General features: G+C 43.6%; 2 protein-coding genes across 7 annotated transcripts; both read right to left on the minus strand.

Annotated features, from left to right (window-relative positions):
* Nucleotides 1-567: 567 nt before the first annotated feature.
* On the minus strand, nt 568-2157 carry LOC125534944 (uncharacterized). The gene has a single exon (XM_048698000.2). The coding sequence runs from the start codon at nt 1961-1963 to the stop codon at nt 887-889; it is 1077 nt and encodes a 358-aa protein (XP_048553957.1). The 5' UTR covers nt 1964-2157; the 3' UTR covers nt 568-886.
* A 5197-nt stretch (nt 2158-7354) lies between these two features.
* On the minus strand, nt 7355-20106 carry LOC125534942 (polycomb group protein EMF2B). Of its 6 annotated transcripts, XM_048697998.2 has the most exons (23): nt 19857-20096; nt 18466-18687; nt 17033-17138; nt 16411-16573; nt 16271-16326; nt 16058-16172; nt 15813-15969; nt 15658-15723; nt 14938-15071; nt 14338-14397; nt 14056-14180; nt 12918-12979; nt 11900-11952; nt 11569-11622; nt 11425-11484; nt 10998-11047; nt 10691-10926; nt 9808-9883; nt 9649-9697; nt 8811-8894; nt 8592-8671; nt 7807-7896; nt 7355-7716 (listed from the first exon to the last, which is right to left on the minus strand). In XM_048697998.2, exons 3-23 carry the CDS (start codon nt 17065-17067, stop codon nt 7593-7595), a joined length of 1929 nt encoding a protein of 642 aa, XP_048553955.1. In that variant the 5' UTR covers nt 17068-17138; nt 18466-18687; nt 19857-20096; the 3' UTR covers nt 7355-7592. The 6 variants fall into 6 exon arrangements, 5 of the variants coding, with proteins under 5 accessions (XP_048553955.1, XP_048553956.1, XP_048553954.1 ...); XM_048697999.2 differs by lacking the exon at nt 18466-18687 and having other exon boundaries at nt 19857-20106; XR_007294562.2 differs by lacking the exons at nt 17033-17138; nt 18466-18687; nt 19857-20096 and adding an exon at nt 16742-17026 and having other exon boundaries at nt 8592-8643.
* Nucleotides 20107-20680: the final 574 nt, after the last annotated feature.

Raw genomic sequence — 20680 nt, forward strand, 5'->3', positions numbered from 1 at the left:
CTTCCTTTCTTGGTGGTAGAGCAACAGCCAGCCAGACCAGCTATACCCAAGCTAACCACACCACACACACATACAAACATACATACAAATATATTCTCTGGCTACCCTTGCACAACACAAAGATAGATAGATGGATACTCCTAGATTAGATTATTTCCATGGTGCTGATGCTGATGGTGTTGAGAGAGGGACAGAGACATAGAGAGAAGAATATGAGGAGGAAGAAGAAGATCACTGCCCCCTTTACGTGAGCACAATGCCTACTGGAGAGGAGAGGAGAGGAGAGGAAGAAGAAGTACCCCACACCTTTTCCAGCTCCGTCTCTCCCCTGTTTGTTTGTTTGCTTGCTTGCTTGCTTGCCACTTTACACTCGTTTGCATTGCACTACACACTCATCCTCACCTTGCTCATCACCTACACCACTGATCACATACCTAGCTAGCTAGCTCATCATCATCATCACACACCCACACAAAATTGCAATGTATTCACCAATTCAAAGATCAAATCTTGCTGTCAACATAACAACAGGGGAACACTGCTTGCTTGATCACCCAAATCTCTCAGTGAGTGAATCAATCAATCAATATAATGAATGTATTAATCACATAACAATGTCAAATTCCAGACCCAACAAATTTTACAGTTTCCAATCATCATCAATAATCAATCAATTTTTGAACAGAACAAATGGTAAAAGGAAGAAGAAAGAATATGTATGGTTTCAGATCACAGCAAGGCATGTACTACTATGTACGTAAATGTGTATATGTGTTGTGTGCAAGGAATTGTCTGATGCAGAGGCCGGGGAAGCCCCTCTTTTTGAAAAAAAAAGGAATGAGAAACAGAGGACCTAATTACTGTCTGTCTGTGCGTTGATCGCCGGCTAGAAATGGCAGTCCACCAGGGCCGACGCCGGCGCCCGGAACGGCAGCAGCGCCGCCGGCACAGACGGCCGCTCCTTCACGCCAAAGGAGAAGGACGATGGCGAGATAGCCTCGGTGGCGGCCGCGTCGTCGCAGGGCGCCGGCATGTTGAGATCCAGCTCCAGGAGGCTCTTCTCCTTCCTGATCACCAGCACCGCCGCCACGTCGTCCGTGGAAGAGACGGACGCCGACGCCGGCAGCAGCGGGCGGTGGCGCCGCATGTGCCCGCCCAGCGCCTGCCCGGACCCGAACTCCGCGCCGCAGATGGAGCACTCGTGCACCCTCCCCTGCCCCTGCTGCTGCTGCTTTGACCCGCCGATCGCCGTAGCTTCTTGCTTGGGCGGCGTAGCCGGAACCGGGATCGCCAGCACCGTCCGATCGACGGCAGCGGCCGGCGACGGCGACAGTGGCGGTGGCGTCTTCTCCTCGGCGGCCTGCGTCGGCAGCTTCATCTTCTCCTCGCACGACGTCGCCGTCGCCGTGGTGGGCGGGAGCGGCAGCGGGAGGCGCGGCTTCTTGTGGCTGGTGCGGTGCCCGCCGAGCGCCTGGAAGGACGGGAAGCACTTGCCGCACGTCCGGCACTCGTACACGAACTCCCCCTCGCCGCCGTCCGCCGGGCGCCGGCTCCGGAACTTGCCCTCCCTCGCCGTGGCCACCGCCCCGGCCGTGGACTCCGCGACGTCGTCCCTCACCACCACCGACGAGGAGGAGGACGACGGCCCGGCCCGGCTTCCCTGGCCGCCACCGCCGCGCGCGAGGAGCATGAGGCAGAGCGCCATGTCCTCCTCCTCCTCGGTGATGCACCCGGAGGCCGCCTCGTCCGCGCCAGACCTCCACCCGCCACCTTCCGCCACCGAGGAGGAGGACGACGCCACCTCTCCCGCGGCGCTGGCCGTGGTGACCGCGGTCACCTCGGCCTCGGCGGCCGCGATCACCGCGGCGTGCACGCGGCGCCGCTTGCTGCGCTTGCCCTTGACGACGATGGCCGCAAGCGCGGCCGGTGGCGTGCCGTAGCCATCGCCGGCGTCCTCCCCCATGGATCGATGGGCGTGGGAGCGACGTGAGAAACAAGGAGAGGGGAGGGAGGGAGGAGAATACAAGGTGGTGGAAGGAGGAAGGTTGGTGATGGATGCTTAATAGTTTGCTTGCATATGGAGAGTGGGTTGAGAGGAAGGAAGGGATGGAGTGGTGGTGGTGTGTGTGTGTGGAGTGGTGGTAATAATAAAGTGAGGATTTGGCTTTGATGTCAACAAGGCCAGGCAATGTGGCAGCTAAGATGGATTGATGGAGAAAGAAAGAAAAGCTTGCTCATTCATGCCTGCCAATGTGGCAATAAACTACTAGTGCTGATTGCTCATTGCTCAATGGCTGGGCTGAGCTGGCTGGCTGGCTAGGCCTGTTATTTTGGGACTTGTGTAAAATTTCAACAAGAGAGGGGGGGAAACCTAACTCAATGATGAAGAGTGTGGTGTGTCAAGGGATCTCCTTCTTTGGCTTGTAACAGATTAAGAGGGAAAAAGTAAATGCGACAGGAATGCGGGTGCAAAACAGGGAGATATAGTCCAGCAGACTTGTGTGGATGAGTCGCATACGGTACACACAAGTGTGCATTGATCTTACGCGTTGGAGTAAACCATGTCTTGCATAAAGCTAATATGCCAGTGAAAAAAAATATGCCCGTTAAATATTTACCAGATATTTCTATGCATTTAGCGAGGCAATGTCATCATCCGTGTGTTCCTGCCTGTTATCCCATTGAAAAACCACTGCTTTCCGCGTTTAATTGGTGAAAGAGATGGCGTGGATGTTTTGGTTCCTATTTACTTTTGGTTACAGGAAAATAATACAAAAGGGAACTTTCTTACACATTCCATAAATCACGCACCTTTTCTAAAAATTTATTCACCCCACAAAGGGCATAATCATTAGAACCTAGAATTTTACCTCATATCTTCAATATGCCTACATGGGAGTGTTCCTCTAGTGATTACACTTGGGTGTTTGTAGAAAAAATGCCACGCATGAAGAAAATTATGATGGTTATGTTTGTGATCAACAGGTGTAACTTCACTTGTTTAAGTAGCATGTGGTTGTATACCTAGTTAGACATAATATAATTTTGTATGTTATCTTGGATTCTGCTCTAGTCCCTTCATGTGGGACAGATCTTTCAACAAGATCTACATGGTAGTGGCCAAGATGTTAGAACCATCAAAGGTGAGTGGTTAACCATGAAACCCACCATGAGTCCATAATATAACAATTATCTAATCATCATTACACTCTACATCACCCCTAGAAATTTGATCGAAGATCGGCCGATCCAAGTGCACATTAGAATCTCACAAGTAAGGAAAATAATGTGATTCTTGCTATGTTGGAAAACAGAGATGACATGCTAACTCAAATAGCTCAAGGAAAATCTACTATTGAATCCAAGTCGACGTTTACCTTTCTTTCACCAATCAAACTAGGAGGTTAATTTTCATAAGCTTGCTTGGAATGTAAGATGATCACTATAATTTTGGAAGAACTTGAAACTTCTACCACATGTCCCAATATAGTTAATTATAGAATGATTTCCACCTTTTACCCCACAGTAGCTGGAATTTGTACATGTGTGACACCCCATTTATTGAACTTGCTCTCAATTTTAATCCAGAGCAATTTCCACTAAATGGGCTAACTTATATTACAAATAGACAACTAGATGGGAAAAAATGGAATTCACTCTTTCCTATATATAAGGGTAGCAAATTTGTAAATTTTCCCAATGGAAATGAAATGTGGTCCTTACTATTCAAAATAAGCTAAAGTGAGATCGGATGTTCAAAATTTGTCATATCATATGATTGTTTCAAGAAGATGTGTGAAGTGGTTAAAGGAGAGCGTCAATTTGGCTTCCGGGTACCACACAGCCTGGCATTTAAAAGTATGGGGGAAAATATATGTGAGAGTTTCAAAAGAATCTAAAACAATTTCCACTGATATATATATGGGTTATACATATATGTATCATTTCATTCAAGAATGTGTTAATTTTTAAGCTACACAAAAATATAAATTTTTGGCCTGCAAAAAAAAAAAACTCTGTTTTGATGCGCATATTTGACCTTTTTGTGTGTACACCATAGTTGAAAAGATGTATCTATGAAAATATGCATTGTACATGCTACACATCTATATGTACATGTGTAAAAAAAATCAGAGCTTTCTAAGGTTTCAAAGTGTTGTTTTTGCTTCTTTTTTAAAAGGAAAGGACTCAGGGTAACTTTTGTTCTGTTTTGATTTTTCAGTGGTTGAAGCCATTATTTTCATCCTTGAAGTACAACCACCATGCAATTAGCATGTGAATTCAGTGGTTGGCTAGCATGAAATTAGCATATAGAGATTAGGAGAAATAAAGGCGAGAAGTCTTGACGGGGACTTGAAGTGAAAACGAAGTGATTTTAAGCTTCAAAAGAGAGTCCTATTCAGAAAAAATAGGACACATGCTTGTACCCCTTTTATGCCAACTCCTTACTTAATTGCCAAAATATCAAGCTAAAGGGGTGAACATGAAAAATATATTTAAAATGATTATCTGCCTTTACTTACTTTTCACTTCTTTTGTTGCTTCGCTTTATGTTTTCTCTTTCCATATTTCCGCCATGCCAAATACCGTGTACTTAGCTTCACGGCGCGCTACACAGATTCTAGCCACATTACGGGAAGAATTATTTTGTTGACTAAGTTTAATTTCCACCAGTGTCATTTGAATGCCTATGGATATGAGAAACAATGGGTGGGAAGTGAGGTCAAAATTATAAATTGCTGCACATTAAGAGGAAACTAGGGACACTGCCATTCTCTTTCACAGTTCACTCTAGGTGAAGTGTTAGTGTTAAGTACAACTGCCTCCACAATTCCCTTTATTCAGCAGAATCATGGACAATCCACACACAACATGTTGATGAGAAATGATTGATGCTTGATTGGCCTGTTAAACAGAGCCTTAAAGAAAAGAGAAAAAAAGAAGAAGTTGTTGCTCAATAGTCAGAGGTTGGATGGCTTGCTTTGCTTGTGTATTAAAAACAGGCAGCTACATACGGCTGTTGCCTTTCCTGTAAGTTGCAGCCATGCCACTACTTTATGTGTGCTTGCAGCTGCTTGCTTGCTGCTGGTGGTGTGTACTGGTAGCAGTAGGCAGCAGCAGCAGTAGTAGCCTAGTAGTGGAGATGGTGTAAGCAACTGCTCCACACTCCCCCCAAAGATCTCTCTCTCCCTCTAACTAACCACCCTCCCTCTCTAACTAACCTACCTCTCTCTCTCTCTCTTCCCTGAAATGGAATTTTGGCATGATCTCATTGATGGAGGCCTTGATGATCACAAGATAGATTCTCATCATAATATTTTTTTAGGGGTATGAATTTTTCTTTTATGTATATTTGAGGGTAGCTGCTAGCTAGAGTGGCTGGTATGTATGTATATGTATGTAGTGGACATGTCTACCACCTTCCATGATGTCAATTGTCATGGACAGTTTGGCAGCAGCAGCATGATGCATGATTTGTGCCCAAACAAATCAGGAAGAGATATGTGCATCCACACAAGTCTTTGTGCCCATTCAAGCAGGAGGGAGCTACTAGCAGCTGCTTCTACGCCACCTTCTTTGCTGTTCAGCTGCGTCAAACAAAATCCCAATGGCCAACTCATCTGCCCCTGCAATTTGCTCATGATTATTGTTTATCTCACATCACCTTCTCCTCCTTGCTTGCCATGCACTCCCAGCTCCGTCATCGCGGCCGCGAAGATAAGTCCGCGGTGATACAACATGCTCATATCCAGTAATTGATCAGTATATAAACACCATAAGACAAGTGTCAAAGATTACATGGTTTTATTTTCTTCTTTGAACTTCACAAAATTAGGACTATCTTGTAGTTGATGCTAAACATTGACCCTAACAATTAACTTTTCAACCATCTTGCTGGAGCAGCAGTAGATGTGGACACATTTTTAAGATATTTAAAAAGCCATTGCCGTCCGTTGACTTGTGCAGGTGATGGGGGCATTAGTATATAAAATATAATCAATCAGGCCGACAGCAAGAACTTGTCATAATGAGATCATCAGGACTGGCTCTGCACTTAGCTCCACACTTTGGGTTGGGTGGGGTGCTGTTTCGACTTGGGCAATGCAATGTGTTGTGCATTGGCACTAGCACCACTCCCATGTTCGCCTCCATAATTGGATTACATCCTAGCTGGACTAATCAGCCATGATTAGTGGGATCAGAAGCTCATAACGTGTGTCGCCGTACCACGGACCCTTGTTTAGAGTTCATGAAACCTTTGCGCAGATCATATTATCGCATCCCATCGCAACTGTCGGCTACAATCTCCTTTAAAAAAATTAAAAAAATGAGACCTTATAGGAGAAACTCCGTAAGCACTGTGCGTCCATGCCGGGACTCGAACTCGGGTGGGCTGACAGCAACCTACAATCTCCTTTTGGGTTTACCATTATTTAACATAACACCACACGTTGCGGGACGTAACTATCTCAAGGGGGATATTATCCAAAACATCTAGTATAGCACTAACAGAACACAATTCCAAAACATTATATCTACATTAAATGACCCCGCCCCTATCTTTTGGCTAGAATTTCCATTTGGTTTCATCCTTATTCAAAAAAAAAATCACGTTGCAAGATGTAACTATCTGAGGGGGAATATTATCTGAAACATTATATCACAAACGGAACACAATTCTGAAATGCAACCTATGAGGAACCACATGACATTACACCCCCACCCGTAACTCGCTCGACATAAACCCAAGTCGCTCAAAATGTATCCATTAATTTGCACAACATTCCTCTATTGTTTGACCCCCTGCTACAACAGATATCACCAATCTTTTGTGTGTTCCATACACCCGCCCCAACTACAACAGACCCCCCCCTCCCCCAAAACATCTAGTATAGCACTAACAGAACACAATTCCGAAACATTATATCTACATTACATGACCCCGCCCCTATCTTTTGGCTAGAACTTCCATTTGGTTTCATCCTTATTCAAAAAAAAAAACAAATCGCGTTGCAAGATGTAACTATCTGAGGGGGAATATTATCCGAAACATTATATCACAAACGGAACACAATTCTGAAATGTAACTTATGAGGAACCACATGACATTACACCCCCACCCGTAACTCGCTCGACATAAACCCAAGTCGCTCAAAATGTATCCATTAATTTGCACAACATTCCTATATTGTTTGACCCCCCTGCTACAACAGATATCAGCAATCTTTTGTGTGTTCCATACACCCGCCCCAACTACAACAGAAGCCCCCCTCCCCCCCCCCCCCCCCCCCCCCCCCCAATTTTGTGTTCCCAATGTCAATAGGTGTTTCAAGCAATGCATGAAACAAGTCAATAAGAAATGAAAATAATAATCCAAATAGAACAACAACATTTGCCGATTCGGCCAACCCAATTTAATCCCCAATGTAAGAGATCATCATGCCCTCGGGTGTAGCTCTGCGAGCCTCGACGAGGATGCCAGAAATCGAAGTGTGTCATGTTGCCCCACCACGCCACAAGCATTGGCGCCTGGACCGTCGGCGGGAACCGAGGACCAGCCCTGCTCAACCTGCCCAATGTTTCCTGCCAAGTCAAGATTGCTTGGGGTCGGCGCGTTGGCTTTCCAAGACCTCAAGATGTTTGTTGCAGATGTTCATGGTGCGGCCGTTCAGCAGGCCGTGGTTCCAGAGCTTGATCATAAGGACCCGCCAGCACCTGTTCATCCAGCATAAGAAATTATAGATCAGGCCATGGGTATGCTGTGTGAGGCATTCACAGCTGCAGCTCTCTAAACCAGTCGTTTACCATCGTAGTCTAGGGTTCTGCACGAGTTCCTGTCCATGCTGATGGGTGAATGCCTCGCAAGCCCAAGGTACATGACCATCAGCTAATATCCTGCAATTAACCTTTTTGGTGTGAGAAATGGAACGTGTGCCTTTGGGATGCAAGCAAACCGAACGTACCACATTTATTAGTTCCACGGGTTCTTTTCTACCAAACAAAAAATGTAATCAAGCAGGATGGAGCACGACTATTAGTTCCAGTGCCTGTTTGCTATGAAGAGAATGCAACAGATATCATAATTCAAACTTTACAAGCGTAAGTATTCATCACTTGGACATCTTGGGGCCTTCTGTGCCATCTATTTTTAGTAAAATGTTGAGAGCGGTGCTCCAAGTCCTTGTTACAGAAATTCCAGTGACAGATGGTATAACTAAGTGTCCCATTAATAATATTTAATAATATGAGCTATTACTTGAAAGTTTATGATCATAGAAGTAATACTGCTGCGGCATATATCAGATTCAGCCATTCAGATTGACTTGGCAAAACTAAGCAAAAATTTGGTTCTTCTAAGCTATGTCGATGCCCTTCCAGGAAATTACCTAGTCCTTGTGTTTTTCTCATCACAGCATTTATAGGAACAAAATGATTAAAACATGACTAATGAGTAAAAACTACTAGAATCGGTTCGCCACGGCCCAAGCTGTGTACCACCGAAATAATAAATAGTTGCTGCAACCTGCAAGTCAAATCTCTCCTGTGTACGGTGATAGAACTAAGAAGGAAATGCTGCGGATAGGCCTGACCTCTGTCTCCGCTTAAACGAATTCCACATATGCATGATACGCTTCTCCTCTTCTGCAACATCAGAAAAACCACCAAGCAGCTGCATATGTACTCAGCAAAGTTAAAATAATCAGAATCAAATATTTTATAAAGGAATCAACTGAGCTCAGCTGTATGCGGAAGCATGCAATTGTTCCAAGTTTCTGCATGAGCAGAGCAAGAGGATTACAACATCTTACCGTCCTATCTTCGAAGTCAGCGATGTCATGATCAAGTTCGTCTTCACTGTCATGATCTGAGTAAAGTACATCCAGCTCCATTCTCTAGGAAAATGTAAAGCCACAGTCAAGCTAAATTTCAGTTGCAGGGCATAAAATCGCAATACAAGTGAGTACATTTGTATAAACTGACATCAGCAAGTTTTCATAAAAAGAATATTGGAAAATTTAATATTGTCATGATTCATCTAGAAACACAGTGCTGGCCATTAAACTGATAGATCTACAAGTCACTAGTAAAAATGTAGTATCAACAAAACACTCGTATGCTTCTCGATGTAAATGATAGAGCCACACCTAATGCACAGTGTGCAGCTACAATGCTCTCACTTAGTCACCATGCTAGCATGGAGAACTTTCTTGGAGGACAATCAAACAATTATTTTGCCTTCTACTTAATACACTTGAATAGAACAAGGGGAACAATAACTACTACTCCCTCTGTAAACTAATATAAGACGTTTTAGGTCACTAGATCACTTTAGTTTACAGAGGAAATACTTCCCACCGACCTCTGCGAGTGACTGAACTCAATGCTTTATATACCAATGCAGAAATAGAGATGAAATAATAGACACAAAGGTTCAACTATAATTTCCCCATACGCGATATACATACAGTCATAAAATGAAGTGTAAATAAATTGTTTAAATATCCTCCATATGCGCAGGTGTTACACTGCAGACATAAATATGCATGTACGTCCGCTTCAATAGGTACATGCAACCAGAGAAGTGAAAGTCTAATTTAAAACAAGCATCCACAAAAAGATAACTGAGTGTTGCATGATTTCATTCACCTGTGCCTTCTGAGAATGGAAGAACTCGCGTTTTTTCAGCAGCGCATGACTGTCAGATGATATAAGCACAAACAAACAAGTTAGTTGAACAGCTTCCATCAGAAGATCCCCAAGGAACAATTCAATGGTAACAGGATATCAAGAACATAAGCAGAATACCTGGGGTCATCTAGATCAACCAGGAGCTTCCTTGCCCTATCAGACTGTAGAGCTGTTCGTTCTGGTACATTGATTCCTGAAAATATAGAATACATCAGGAAAATCCGCGAAAATTATGGGCAACATCAGGAACAATATATGCAACTGATTTCAGGCAATATACGAATCAGTTATCCACCAGAATAAGGAAAAGAGAGTAAACATGCGGACAGGGCACCCTGACAATAGGAGTGCCAGAGCACAAGAAAAACAGAAATCCAGGCAATATTGTAGGTTTTCCTCTGCATGCTAGCAGAATTATAATGACAAATCTACAATTAACCAGTTCACCAGACACCAGACAGTAGCTAGTCAGGAGACTTTGCTAAAAAAAGCTAGTCAGGAGACCATATCGACCACAATCAACACTGAGGTAAAGGTTGACATTGCTGAACCTTCTAGGGTTCCTAGCATGCTGCAGTGCATGAAGTGTTGAGAAAATTGTTTGGAGGTTGGTTTGGGATTAGGATGGGGCGTGGGAGAAGAACTCGCATTTGGGTCTGCAATCTGACAGGATACTAAACAGCAAGATAGGCATTCCAACACAAATATCAGACAACATTTTGAGGGTTGGCAAAACAGGGCTGACGATAGTGGCAAATAAGGGCAAGGTTTTAGAAACGGGTGCACTGAAAGAACAGGCTTAATTGGTGACAAACTGAGGACCCTGACAACATTCGATAGCACATAATTTGTTTTCTCAAGGAACAAACATCAAACATGATAAGAAATGTGAAACATTTCAACCGACTGAATACTGGATAATAGATCAGAGATACTATGGTGTTTCCACTTGGATGTAGTTTGTTCAATATACCAAGAGCCCATTATATGTGAAACGTACCATTTTCCTTTGGGACATAATCCACCACAGACCCGTCCTGGGCATCTTTCGACGATCCTGATTCAGTCGTTTGTGCAGGTGGAGGAACTGTATTTCGTGGTGATCTTGGTTCCACAATATCTTGGTCCACAGGCACGGTCATTCCAGCTGATCCTAATTCCGTGATATGTGGATATACATCCTTCGTTTTATCAGTTGTCGTTTCTGATATTTTACACCTTTTAAACCTTGATGATCTGACGGAACAAAGTTAGGAAAATTGGGCAGAGAATTTAGAATTGTTGAAAGTAATGGAGTATGAGCGCACCGGTAGAAAAATACTCTACTGCCTGGATCATTTCCTGCAACAGTCAGAAGCTGGGAAATAAACAGAGAATTAGCTTTCCCAATTTAAAGCAGTATTTTTTATGAAAATGGAGCTTTAAAGCCAGGAATGTCAAAATTATGCCCAGATCATGTGGGTCAGGATCCTAACCGATCCCAGCTAACTCAAAAGGCAAGGGTGCACCCAAATTGGGCCACTTGGGTGTAGCCTTGACTTTTGGATTCAAAGAAAGCAAAACAAAGCTAGGACCAATATTGAGAGTGTATTACTGTAACATCCATACGAATGTAATACTTGAAACACTAGTAAAGTACTGAATTCAGCGACAATGTTTCCAAATATACCAACATCATTTTGTTTCTGAGTTAATGGATGCCGAGTACATCCAACATCCTTTATCACAACTTACCTCTTCTCTCCTGGTATCAATCTTCAGACTAACATTAACAGCTTGGTACTCTTTAGATACCTGTGTCGATAAGAAAAAAGAGCTAATTATCAAACAGTGCGATTGAAAAGGATTTTGCAATGGAGATTTCAGAGGATAACAAACCCAGAACTCGTAGCGGAATAGGTCATGCGACGAGGTTAAATGACATTCCAGACCCTAGTATCACAATATGAGATATGGCTCTAGTCAACAAAAAGTAAAAGGATATCGATTTTAACAAAAAGATGAAGTGGAACTATGGAGAAAGAAAACAAAAGCAGAATTTCCTGAGTAGAAAGATAAACATCACTGTCATGGTGCAAAACAACAAGAAAATGTTTTCTTTACTCATAAATGTAGCAAGTGAAATTATCTTTAGAACCGTCACTTAGCAGCAACTGGAAACATATGGGTACATGACATAAGCTAAACAAAATGAATCTTGCGGTTTTACCTTGAAGCTTCCACATGGTACCAAGCAAAAAGAGCAAGTAAAGTCTTCTGTAACTGGTAAGAAGGAATAAATGTATCAATAAGAAATAACTTCTAGCAAAAAACAGGCAAAACAGGAAACTACATTCTGGATCTTGACCATGAACAGCAGTCAAAGAAAGTCAGATGCAGCTTGATGTCAGAAAGACGTACAACAAACTAGAGACGACTTCTTGCCAAAAAATATATTTTCTGCGACGTATTCCTTTAGCTTCAAAAAGCATACTGCCGCAGCAAAATCACTAAAATTGGTAATGAAATGACGACTTCAACTTCAGCACCATGTGCAAAACAGAAATTTAACAGCATAAACGGTCTAGTAGTTTACTTTCTTGTATATCAATACACACAAACATGTACATAATGGATACCAAAGTAAGCTATCTTGTCTTGCAGTTCTTCGAGGATATTATCACATCACAAATATTTTGACACAATACAAACTTAGTAGCATAAATAAAAAAGTTGCCACAATGCTGATACTACTTCAGGTTCTTGAGTTAATGTGGAGTTTGCTATGACAAAGGTGGTTCTTAAATATTCCATGCAAAATAGGTATTAACACTCATGATACCAAAGTCAGATTGGTTAAGTTTAGACTTAGGATACAGAGTCCTAATTTCTTAGCCTTCGGTTTGAATTGAAGCTCTTTTGAAGCTAAGCAAGAAAACGCAAATAAATTGTTCTTTATTTTCTCTGCCGTTATATCTTCTTAGTTTCTGCTATTCTCCCTCTCTCAGCGCCTGTTTTCATCTCCTGCCGGACTAATTTGTTCCCCAACCAAGCCACAAGTCACAACTAAATATCCTTACCCACATACACAACATGGATACAAAGAAAAGTCACTAGTTTCCATCCAAACAAAGATACAAAATGTGGATATGGGAAAAGCATTAGACATGGGACAGATGCCACTACATGATGCAAACAAGTGGCACTGAAAAGAGACCAAGGCGGAGATAGAGAGAGAGAGAACAAACCTTCGCTTTTGTACAAATTTTTGTAGTACTTGTAGTTAAAGAGCACATTGCCTGTTCGTAACCTGTAGAAACAACATTTACAGTGAAATTTGATATATCAAAGTTGAAGTGTATTTGACAAAAAATGGAACTCAACTACTCAAGCAATGTGCAAACATGTGACAACTAGGCCTGGTGTAACCCATGGGTACGCGCAACCAGGTTCCAGGATATGCTGACTTCTCACTTCTGCCTGTGCTCAAGGCTATGTAGTATGTACCCCCCTCCCCTCCCCCCTCCCAAAAAAAAAAGAATCCCGAAGGGCAAATTTGAGGGTGAATAACATATTAATTTGCTGGATAAGAATCCAGTCGACACCCTTGCAATCCCCAGTTCACCACATAAACAGCACACAATAATCCAATCAAGACATGAACACACCCCATCTCCCCTACTTTCCTATTGCATTGCATGGTCTCTGCCTTCTCACTTGTCACCCCTTTCAATTTCCTCGTCAAATCCTATCTTCCTCGTCCCCACTTCCATAGTTGCTAAGCCAAGGTGGCGCCAGAAGCCATTTGCCTGATTGACACGCCTAAGGGAAAGTTGATTAGGTGTCACCAACCGGCAACTTGGTAAGACATTACGTCGGCAACATCCTCCATGTGCTGTAAGGCAGCTGTGCTCCCGGACATGTTCCCACCAGAACACAAAATATAAGTTGTGTGTTGAAAGTTTCTGAAGGTTTCTTTACCCAGTCAAGAGTTCAACAAATTATCTAGTTGATGTTTCTCAGAATCTGAAACGAAAGGTTCCCAAAATGAGATTCCTTCGAATCTTAGTTTGTTTCGAATGCAGCACAAACTAGAGGAAAATCTTATTAGCTGTGTGTCGGTGTGATTCTTGAGAGCTTGCAATCTACTCAACCTAGTTGATACAGATGTGCTTTTAGGCCAGACCACCTAAGGCAGGACTAGAAGTAGTGAACATGATATGCAATGATTTGTATTTTACTCACAAGAGCAAATAAATCTCATGTTTGATGGATAAAGCAATAAGCGTTAAGAACATGCATTTCTTATAATGGCAGGACTAGAAGTAGGGAACCAAGCTTCATTAATTTTTCAGAAAGGAGCTATGTATGTTGAGTTACTGTTACCTTATGATTTTTGGTAGTAACGACTGTGGGACATGATCATATGAGTAAATATTGTAAGGAGATAAACGCATGTCTCTTGCACCAGCCTCTTGTACATCTATGCTTGCTTTTAGTTTATATGAACCCTGCAACATAAAGAGATCGAGGATCTAAGCAAAGCTACTGGAAATAACTCACAATTTTCAGCAAACTGAGGTGTTGCTATATTCCAAATAATATTTACCCGGCAAATTTGGAAGCTATAACAATTAGATTACACAAAGAAAAGGAAAAGGAGCTTACTGTAGCATTTGCCTTTAGAGAACAAAATGTCAAACAACTGTCATGCTCAAGAAGTGATGGCTGTGTGCACACCAGAAGAAAAGCTGAGTCAGCAGACAATTTACACAGAAAGTAAAGATGATACTAGAGAAAACTGAGACTGAAAACAAGGAGACATGTTCTTGGTTGACACTGCAATTTGCCACTGACATGTTCTTGGTTGCCAATTTACCACAAGCACCATAGGTCATGTACTGTTCTACAGGCCTATCGCTCCACTTTAGCAAGCATTGAAAATTTTCAATGAAAGAATAGGTATTAATTTGCACCACTCATAAGGGTACAACTGGGAATTTACACCATATGATGAAGCTCGGACAGTTTTTTGTGTTAAATAAATATATAAGAAAAGGCAGTCAAATGTTGAAAGTACATGTAGCAATATGCATTATAAATCGCCAAAACTCAAACAGGTGATTTCTTTTCGTGGAGAAACTGTCATATAACAATGGTGGCTCATCTATCCCATAATTATGAATCGAACTGAAGTTCAAATACGCAGAAAAAATGGAATAAAATGTCAGAATATGTAACATGTGCATTAATAACTTTGGAGCATACCTCTATGAAACCTGGGTTCATACTTATTTCTGAAGTTAATTCCACAGTATGCCCCAAACTTAAAGTTACAGAATCCAGAGACGAACCAAGTGAATCAATTGGTATTTTACCCCAGAAACATTGGCCTCCAAGCTCTAATAAAATGTACCAGATGTACAATAGTTAGTCCATCAATAAGACCACAAATGGATTTTTCATTCCTGAGATACAAAACCAGTGATTATGTTTATAATAATTTAAAGGCACAAATTTGAGACTATATTTGCTAACAGTGGAAGCTACAATAAAGAGAAACCCATGAACATGGTGAAAGATGAATTTATATTACCCACAAGAGAGAGGGACTTTGGCATGCATGTCCTTGTCGAAAACTAACCACACATTTTTTAGGATAGTTTATTGCTTTGACCTTAACTACTCTAAAAAAAGGTGGTTTAAAGGGTTTGCTTGTTTGGCATTCATACATGGTGTGTGCTGGATACTGAATATTATTAAGCTTGAGAGTAAAGTAAGGTTGCCCCCTTCCATCTTTTGGATGCAGAGGTTGAGCAATGGCTTCTAGCATCCATTTAGCCAAGATTTTGGTGTTTGAGAAAAACAAATAGATTAACCCCAATATAACAAACTACTACCTCTGTAACTATTTATAAGACGTTTTTAGAGTCTATGACGGTGTCAAAAAATGTCTTATATTAAGTTACAGAGGGAGTCATCACTTACTTTGAGGAGAAGAATACTCCGCATGGTTCTCTGAGCAGTTTTCACTAAGATTTTGCCCACCTTGGCCTTTTTGAAATGAAGAGAAAATTGGAATCAGATTTTGTGGCAGCAAAGAAGCGTTATCCACAAATAATCACATAGGATGCAGACTATACCACGGCTAATAAGGATAATGTCAAGGCTGCGAACTTGGGAGGTTGATAAACTCTTCATATTGGGGATGGTGAATGTGGCTTCAGTGTGGCCACTGTCTCCAGATTCACAGAAGGAAGTCAGGACACAAGCCCGGCTGAACCGATACATTGGAGAATGCTGCAATGTGAAGCTACCAATAAGAAAAAAGACCATCTGATAGACACATAACACTATCTTCCATGAACTTAAAAGGTGCTGTGCTTACCCCTTCACCTGGAGCATCATTACTAGATCTAGCTAACAGAACATGGAGAGGAAAGATACCATGTGCTGGCAATCGAGTATTTGTGCTTCCAGAAATCGATACTGATATCTGAATCCTGCATTTATCAGCACAAACAAACGCAGGTCAGAAATATGAAATAATGCACCCATAGGGTGAGAAATACTTCATTTTAGAATCATTCAATATTTTTACCTCTTTTTTCGTTTTGCTTCTATCTTATACCGAAGGCATCTTTGAAGCGAAGGGGGCTGCAAAACTCAACTGAGTCACTGGTATTTAAAAGTAAAGTTGCATAAAAGAACAGTTACAAGTATGGGACAAAATCTTGTTACCTTTTTAATGGCTCTTTGTCGAATAATATTGTACAGCTCAACTGGCTTGCAGTATAATGCTAAACTTTCCTTAGCGGAAAGTTCATCATCTGGAGATAGCTGAGCTCTTGACTTCTGACCACACGTCTGTTCTGTGGACCTGGGGTAACTGAACCCATTGTTCCTACACAAACAACAGATGCATCAAAGAAAAAGAAGAATCCATCTCATATCAAGAACAAGGAAACCATCCACTATCATACAGAACAACTTGACTGGTTCCCATAACTAGCCAGCAGTAATACGTGGATCCCCAGTGAATAATCACTAACTGCCAGAGATAGCCATTTACCAGCAAAACTCACATGGAACCCCATATAAACCCAAGGACATCAGACCTGACATGCTTCACAGTACACGGTTATCCCAACATTGAGTAAAACTGAAAGCATCCAGTGGTTTATTAACAGTATACCTCTACAGTGCCAAAAAATCATACGGAATTTGGATTCCAGACCTACCTACCAGATTGTGACAGAACCTTGCAGTTTGCAAAACAGCAACACAGAGACACTCAAAGCAAAAGAAACATAATATAAGGTAACATAACAGTAAAATTTCAGGAAAGCAGGTAGCGGATTACGCTGCATCATGATTAGGTAAAGCTAGACCAGGCATCCTCGCTGTCAAGCACTTCGACTCCCGCTGGGTCACAGGAGACCACCAAAATCAGCACATACAACAAGTATCTGCACAAAGAACCATATGCACAGATTTTGCATCAGTAAAAAGGCATAGAAAACTACAACTAGGTAACCAAGAACTGGTTTAGATCCTGCAGAAAGATCTGACTAATCATGGCTGGAAGACTGGAAGTAAGATAAAACTGCGACAAATCGAATCGAGGACTTACCAACAAAAGAGGTGTTACCCTGGCTAGATCTATAATGACGGCCAGAGGAGATCAACCGCTCTTTAGTGTTGCTTTTCTATATATTATTTGCCATTTCATAGTTCAGATTATTGTTGGCATCCATTTGTCAACCTATTTTTAGCAATACATAATATGGCCTTATTTGGGCCAAGATGGCCTGGGACACATTGAATGGGCACAAGATCCTGGGTCGTACCAGCCAACTGAAAGCAGGCCCAAGGAGCCTGAACTGGCCCTCCAGCTTGCCACCAGACTCGAGCTCAGCTCGGCGAAGCACATAAGACACAAAAACAATGTTCACCCCAACAAAAATAGAACGAGGTCGATAAAGCAGGAGCAGCCTCAAGGACAGCTCCGACAAAGCAAGTGGACGCTGTCAAATCTCATTGCCAGCAAGCTTGGTTCCTAATTTACCTTTTGGTTGTGCATAACTTACACACCCTTGAGGTAGATGGCAGCATGCATGCCTCGACACGCGATGGGGAAGAATCTGTTAACACCCAACGCATATACTGCTAACTGATGCGACAATGGGGTCTCCGAATGGAAGGAGAAGAAAAAAGAAAGGCAAGATGTTGCCTCCTAACTGAACATTGTTAGCTGCAGGTTACCTTTTACTGCCTGTGCTACGGCACAGAGCCGGCCGGGTTACCTCTACTTGCTACTTTGCTAGATGGATAGATCTAATCCGCTGGGTTGGCACTGGGACTGGTAAACGAGAGCAAGACCACCAGCACCACCCTCTAGCTGCCGGTGGCACGGCCACGTCCTAGCAAATCTGCGAAAGATCTGCCGGTGACACAAAGATCCCTGGAGGCTGGAGCAGAGCAGTTAAAATGAGTTACTACTTGCTGGCTGCCATGGCAGGTCCTAGGCTTCACCGTCGGCATGGTGCCATGGCTGAGATCCGCCTTCATCGGCGACAGCGCTCCGCTGTGTATCGTCCAGGACTCCCTCAAACTACTTGGGTAAGGATGAATTACATCTCCTGTTCACTTCAGTTTACAGTTAAACACGGCAACTAGGTAACCAAGAACTGGATCAGATCCCGCAGAAAGATCTGACTGCTCATGGCTGGAAGATCTGACTGCTAATGTCAGGAAGTAAAGATCAAACTGCGACAAATCGAATCGAGGACTTACCAACACAAGGGGTGTTACCCTGGCTAGATCTATGGTGGCGGGCAGAGGAGATCAACCACTCTTTTTGTAGGCTCCGGCAGAAGAACGGCGGCGGTGGCGAAGTGGTTGGGATGTGGTGGGATTTGGGGCCTGGCTTGCTTGACTTCTTTCCTGTACCCGGTCAGATCCAAATGGAGCGTGCGACCAAGCCCTGGTACCGAAGGGGATGTGGATCCAGCGGTGCTGCATGTATTTTCAGATGTCCAATTGAGGAAACAAAAATCGAGAAAAAGGTACCAGTATAAAAATGGGGATGCGCTTAATTTTTAGTGCGGACGGATGTACTGATGTGAATGTACTGGTTCGCATCAAACCAGGGGCGGATGATGGATTGCGATATGGATAGTTTTAAATTGATCTAGTGTTTGCTTTTTTTACTTTTGTATATGTTATTTGTCATTTATCATTCAGATAGTGTTAGCACCTTTTCTATATATGTGTTCTTGTCAGCCACTGTTTTAGCAATATAATATGGCCTTGTTTGGGCCAAGATGGCATAGGGCATGTTGAATGGGCCAAGATCCCGGGCCGTAACAGCACATTGAGACCAGGCCGAAGGAGCCTCAACAAAGCCAAGGACACACAAAAATGAAAACAGAATGAGCTCGGTAAAGCAGGAGTAGGATCACCAAGAACGCGAGTGTAGGCTGTCAAAACTATCGATAGGGGTATGGATTCAACCGATCCTTGTCGTTACCTGCAAGCTTGGTTCCAGAATTGCAGTTGGCCAATTCAGAGCTCAAATAGCCTACAACTGTAAAAAGGTGCTAGTACGACGGGTTGACACATAGTGGTCGCTGCCCCTTGTTAGGATGCGCGACAGACAACATAAACGTTGGATCTCCAGAAGGACATCCATCCCCAGAAGCGCGCGAGTTAGAGTTCCATCCTTGGAACCAAGACACTCGGTCCTGAATGAATAAATTGAACACGCGACATGGCCGCGGGCTCGGTTCCAGGGCTCATTCTGAACATTGTGTGGATGCTGTGCGCTGTGAGCAGGTGGCTTCTTGGATTTCTTGCTCTGGGAGAGCATGGCCGGGCCGGGCAATTAAGGGGAGGGGAGGGGATCCCGTAATACTGCCAAGAATTAATTACTTGCCATCCAACGTACTCCGTAACCGTCGACGATGATACCACAAATCAAACGAGATGAAAAACGGTGATGGATATCCCCAAATGAAACGAGAAGAAAAATGGTGAGTAAATGCTGCCGCCGTGGCGACCACATCTCTACTGGATTCGAACTAGCTAGCTGCCGGGGAACCGATGTGGGCAGCAGCAAGGGAACCGCGAGCCAGCTGCCGGCCCCCGTGGGGGAGATGGGAGTTTCGAGAGAGGGGGGCACCAACCTAGGTCAGCCGGGTCGTCGTCGGCTCGGCGCGGCGCGGGCTCCCGCTCACGGTCGCCGGTGGCAGCGCGTGGCCGCCGGGAAGGGGCGCGGGGCGCCGGCCGCCGGAGGGAGGAGCGCGAGCGGGGCGGCGGCGGCGGCGGCGGCGGGTGAGGAGGGAGCTGGTTTGGTTTCTTGGGGCGCGGCGGCTATGCTGCGGGCGCCCGACCTCTCCACCCACACGACCAGAGCAGGTGCAGGTGCACGTGAAATCAATGAGGTGCAAATTAAACTATAACCTCCTTTTTTGCTTGTGTGTATAAAAAAAACTTATTATGGGCGTCGGTCGGGTGGCGTAAAATCGGCCCTCCCGGCCGCCCGATCCTGTTAAGAATTATGATTGCGGTATGGTCGGTCATAGCAGCACAACACATAGATTGCTCGTCACTGCAAGGTTTATCTCCGTTAACGAGCAGAGACCAGTCGATGGAAAGTGAACACCATCGACAGCTTCTAAGGTGCGACCATCACGGCCGGTGGAGAAGATGGCTTCGCGGCGACTGCTGTAGCCCATCGACTGGGAGGATGGAGTATCATTCCCAACAAAAAGAGGGGGCGGGGGGGGGGGGGGGGGGGGTGAGTGTTCGTGCGGGTGTTTCGGATGCACACAAGTTGTTATAGGTCTCGTGTGACTTGATTGTTCTGGTGCGCGCAAGGATGATAGTGATGGCGGAAGACAAGTGACTAAAGAATGGAATAAAGTGGCTAAAACCAAGGTTGCCAAAAAATAACATAAAAGTATGTAAATTGTCATTTGCCTGCACTAGAAAACTTATGCATGAGGAA

The sequence above is a fragment of the Triticum urartu genome, chromosome 2A (genome assembly GCF_056163025.1).
Source record: "Triticum urartu cultivar PI428250 chromosome 2A, HENAU_Tu73, whole genome shotgun sequence".
In the NCBI taxonomy this organism is placed as follows: domain Eukaryota; kingdom Viridiplantae; phylum Streptophyta; class Magnoliopsida; order Poales; family Poaceae; genus Triticum; species Triticum urartu.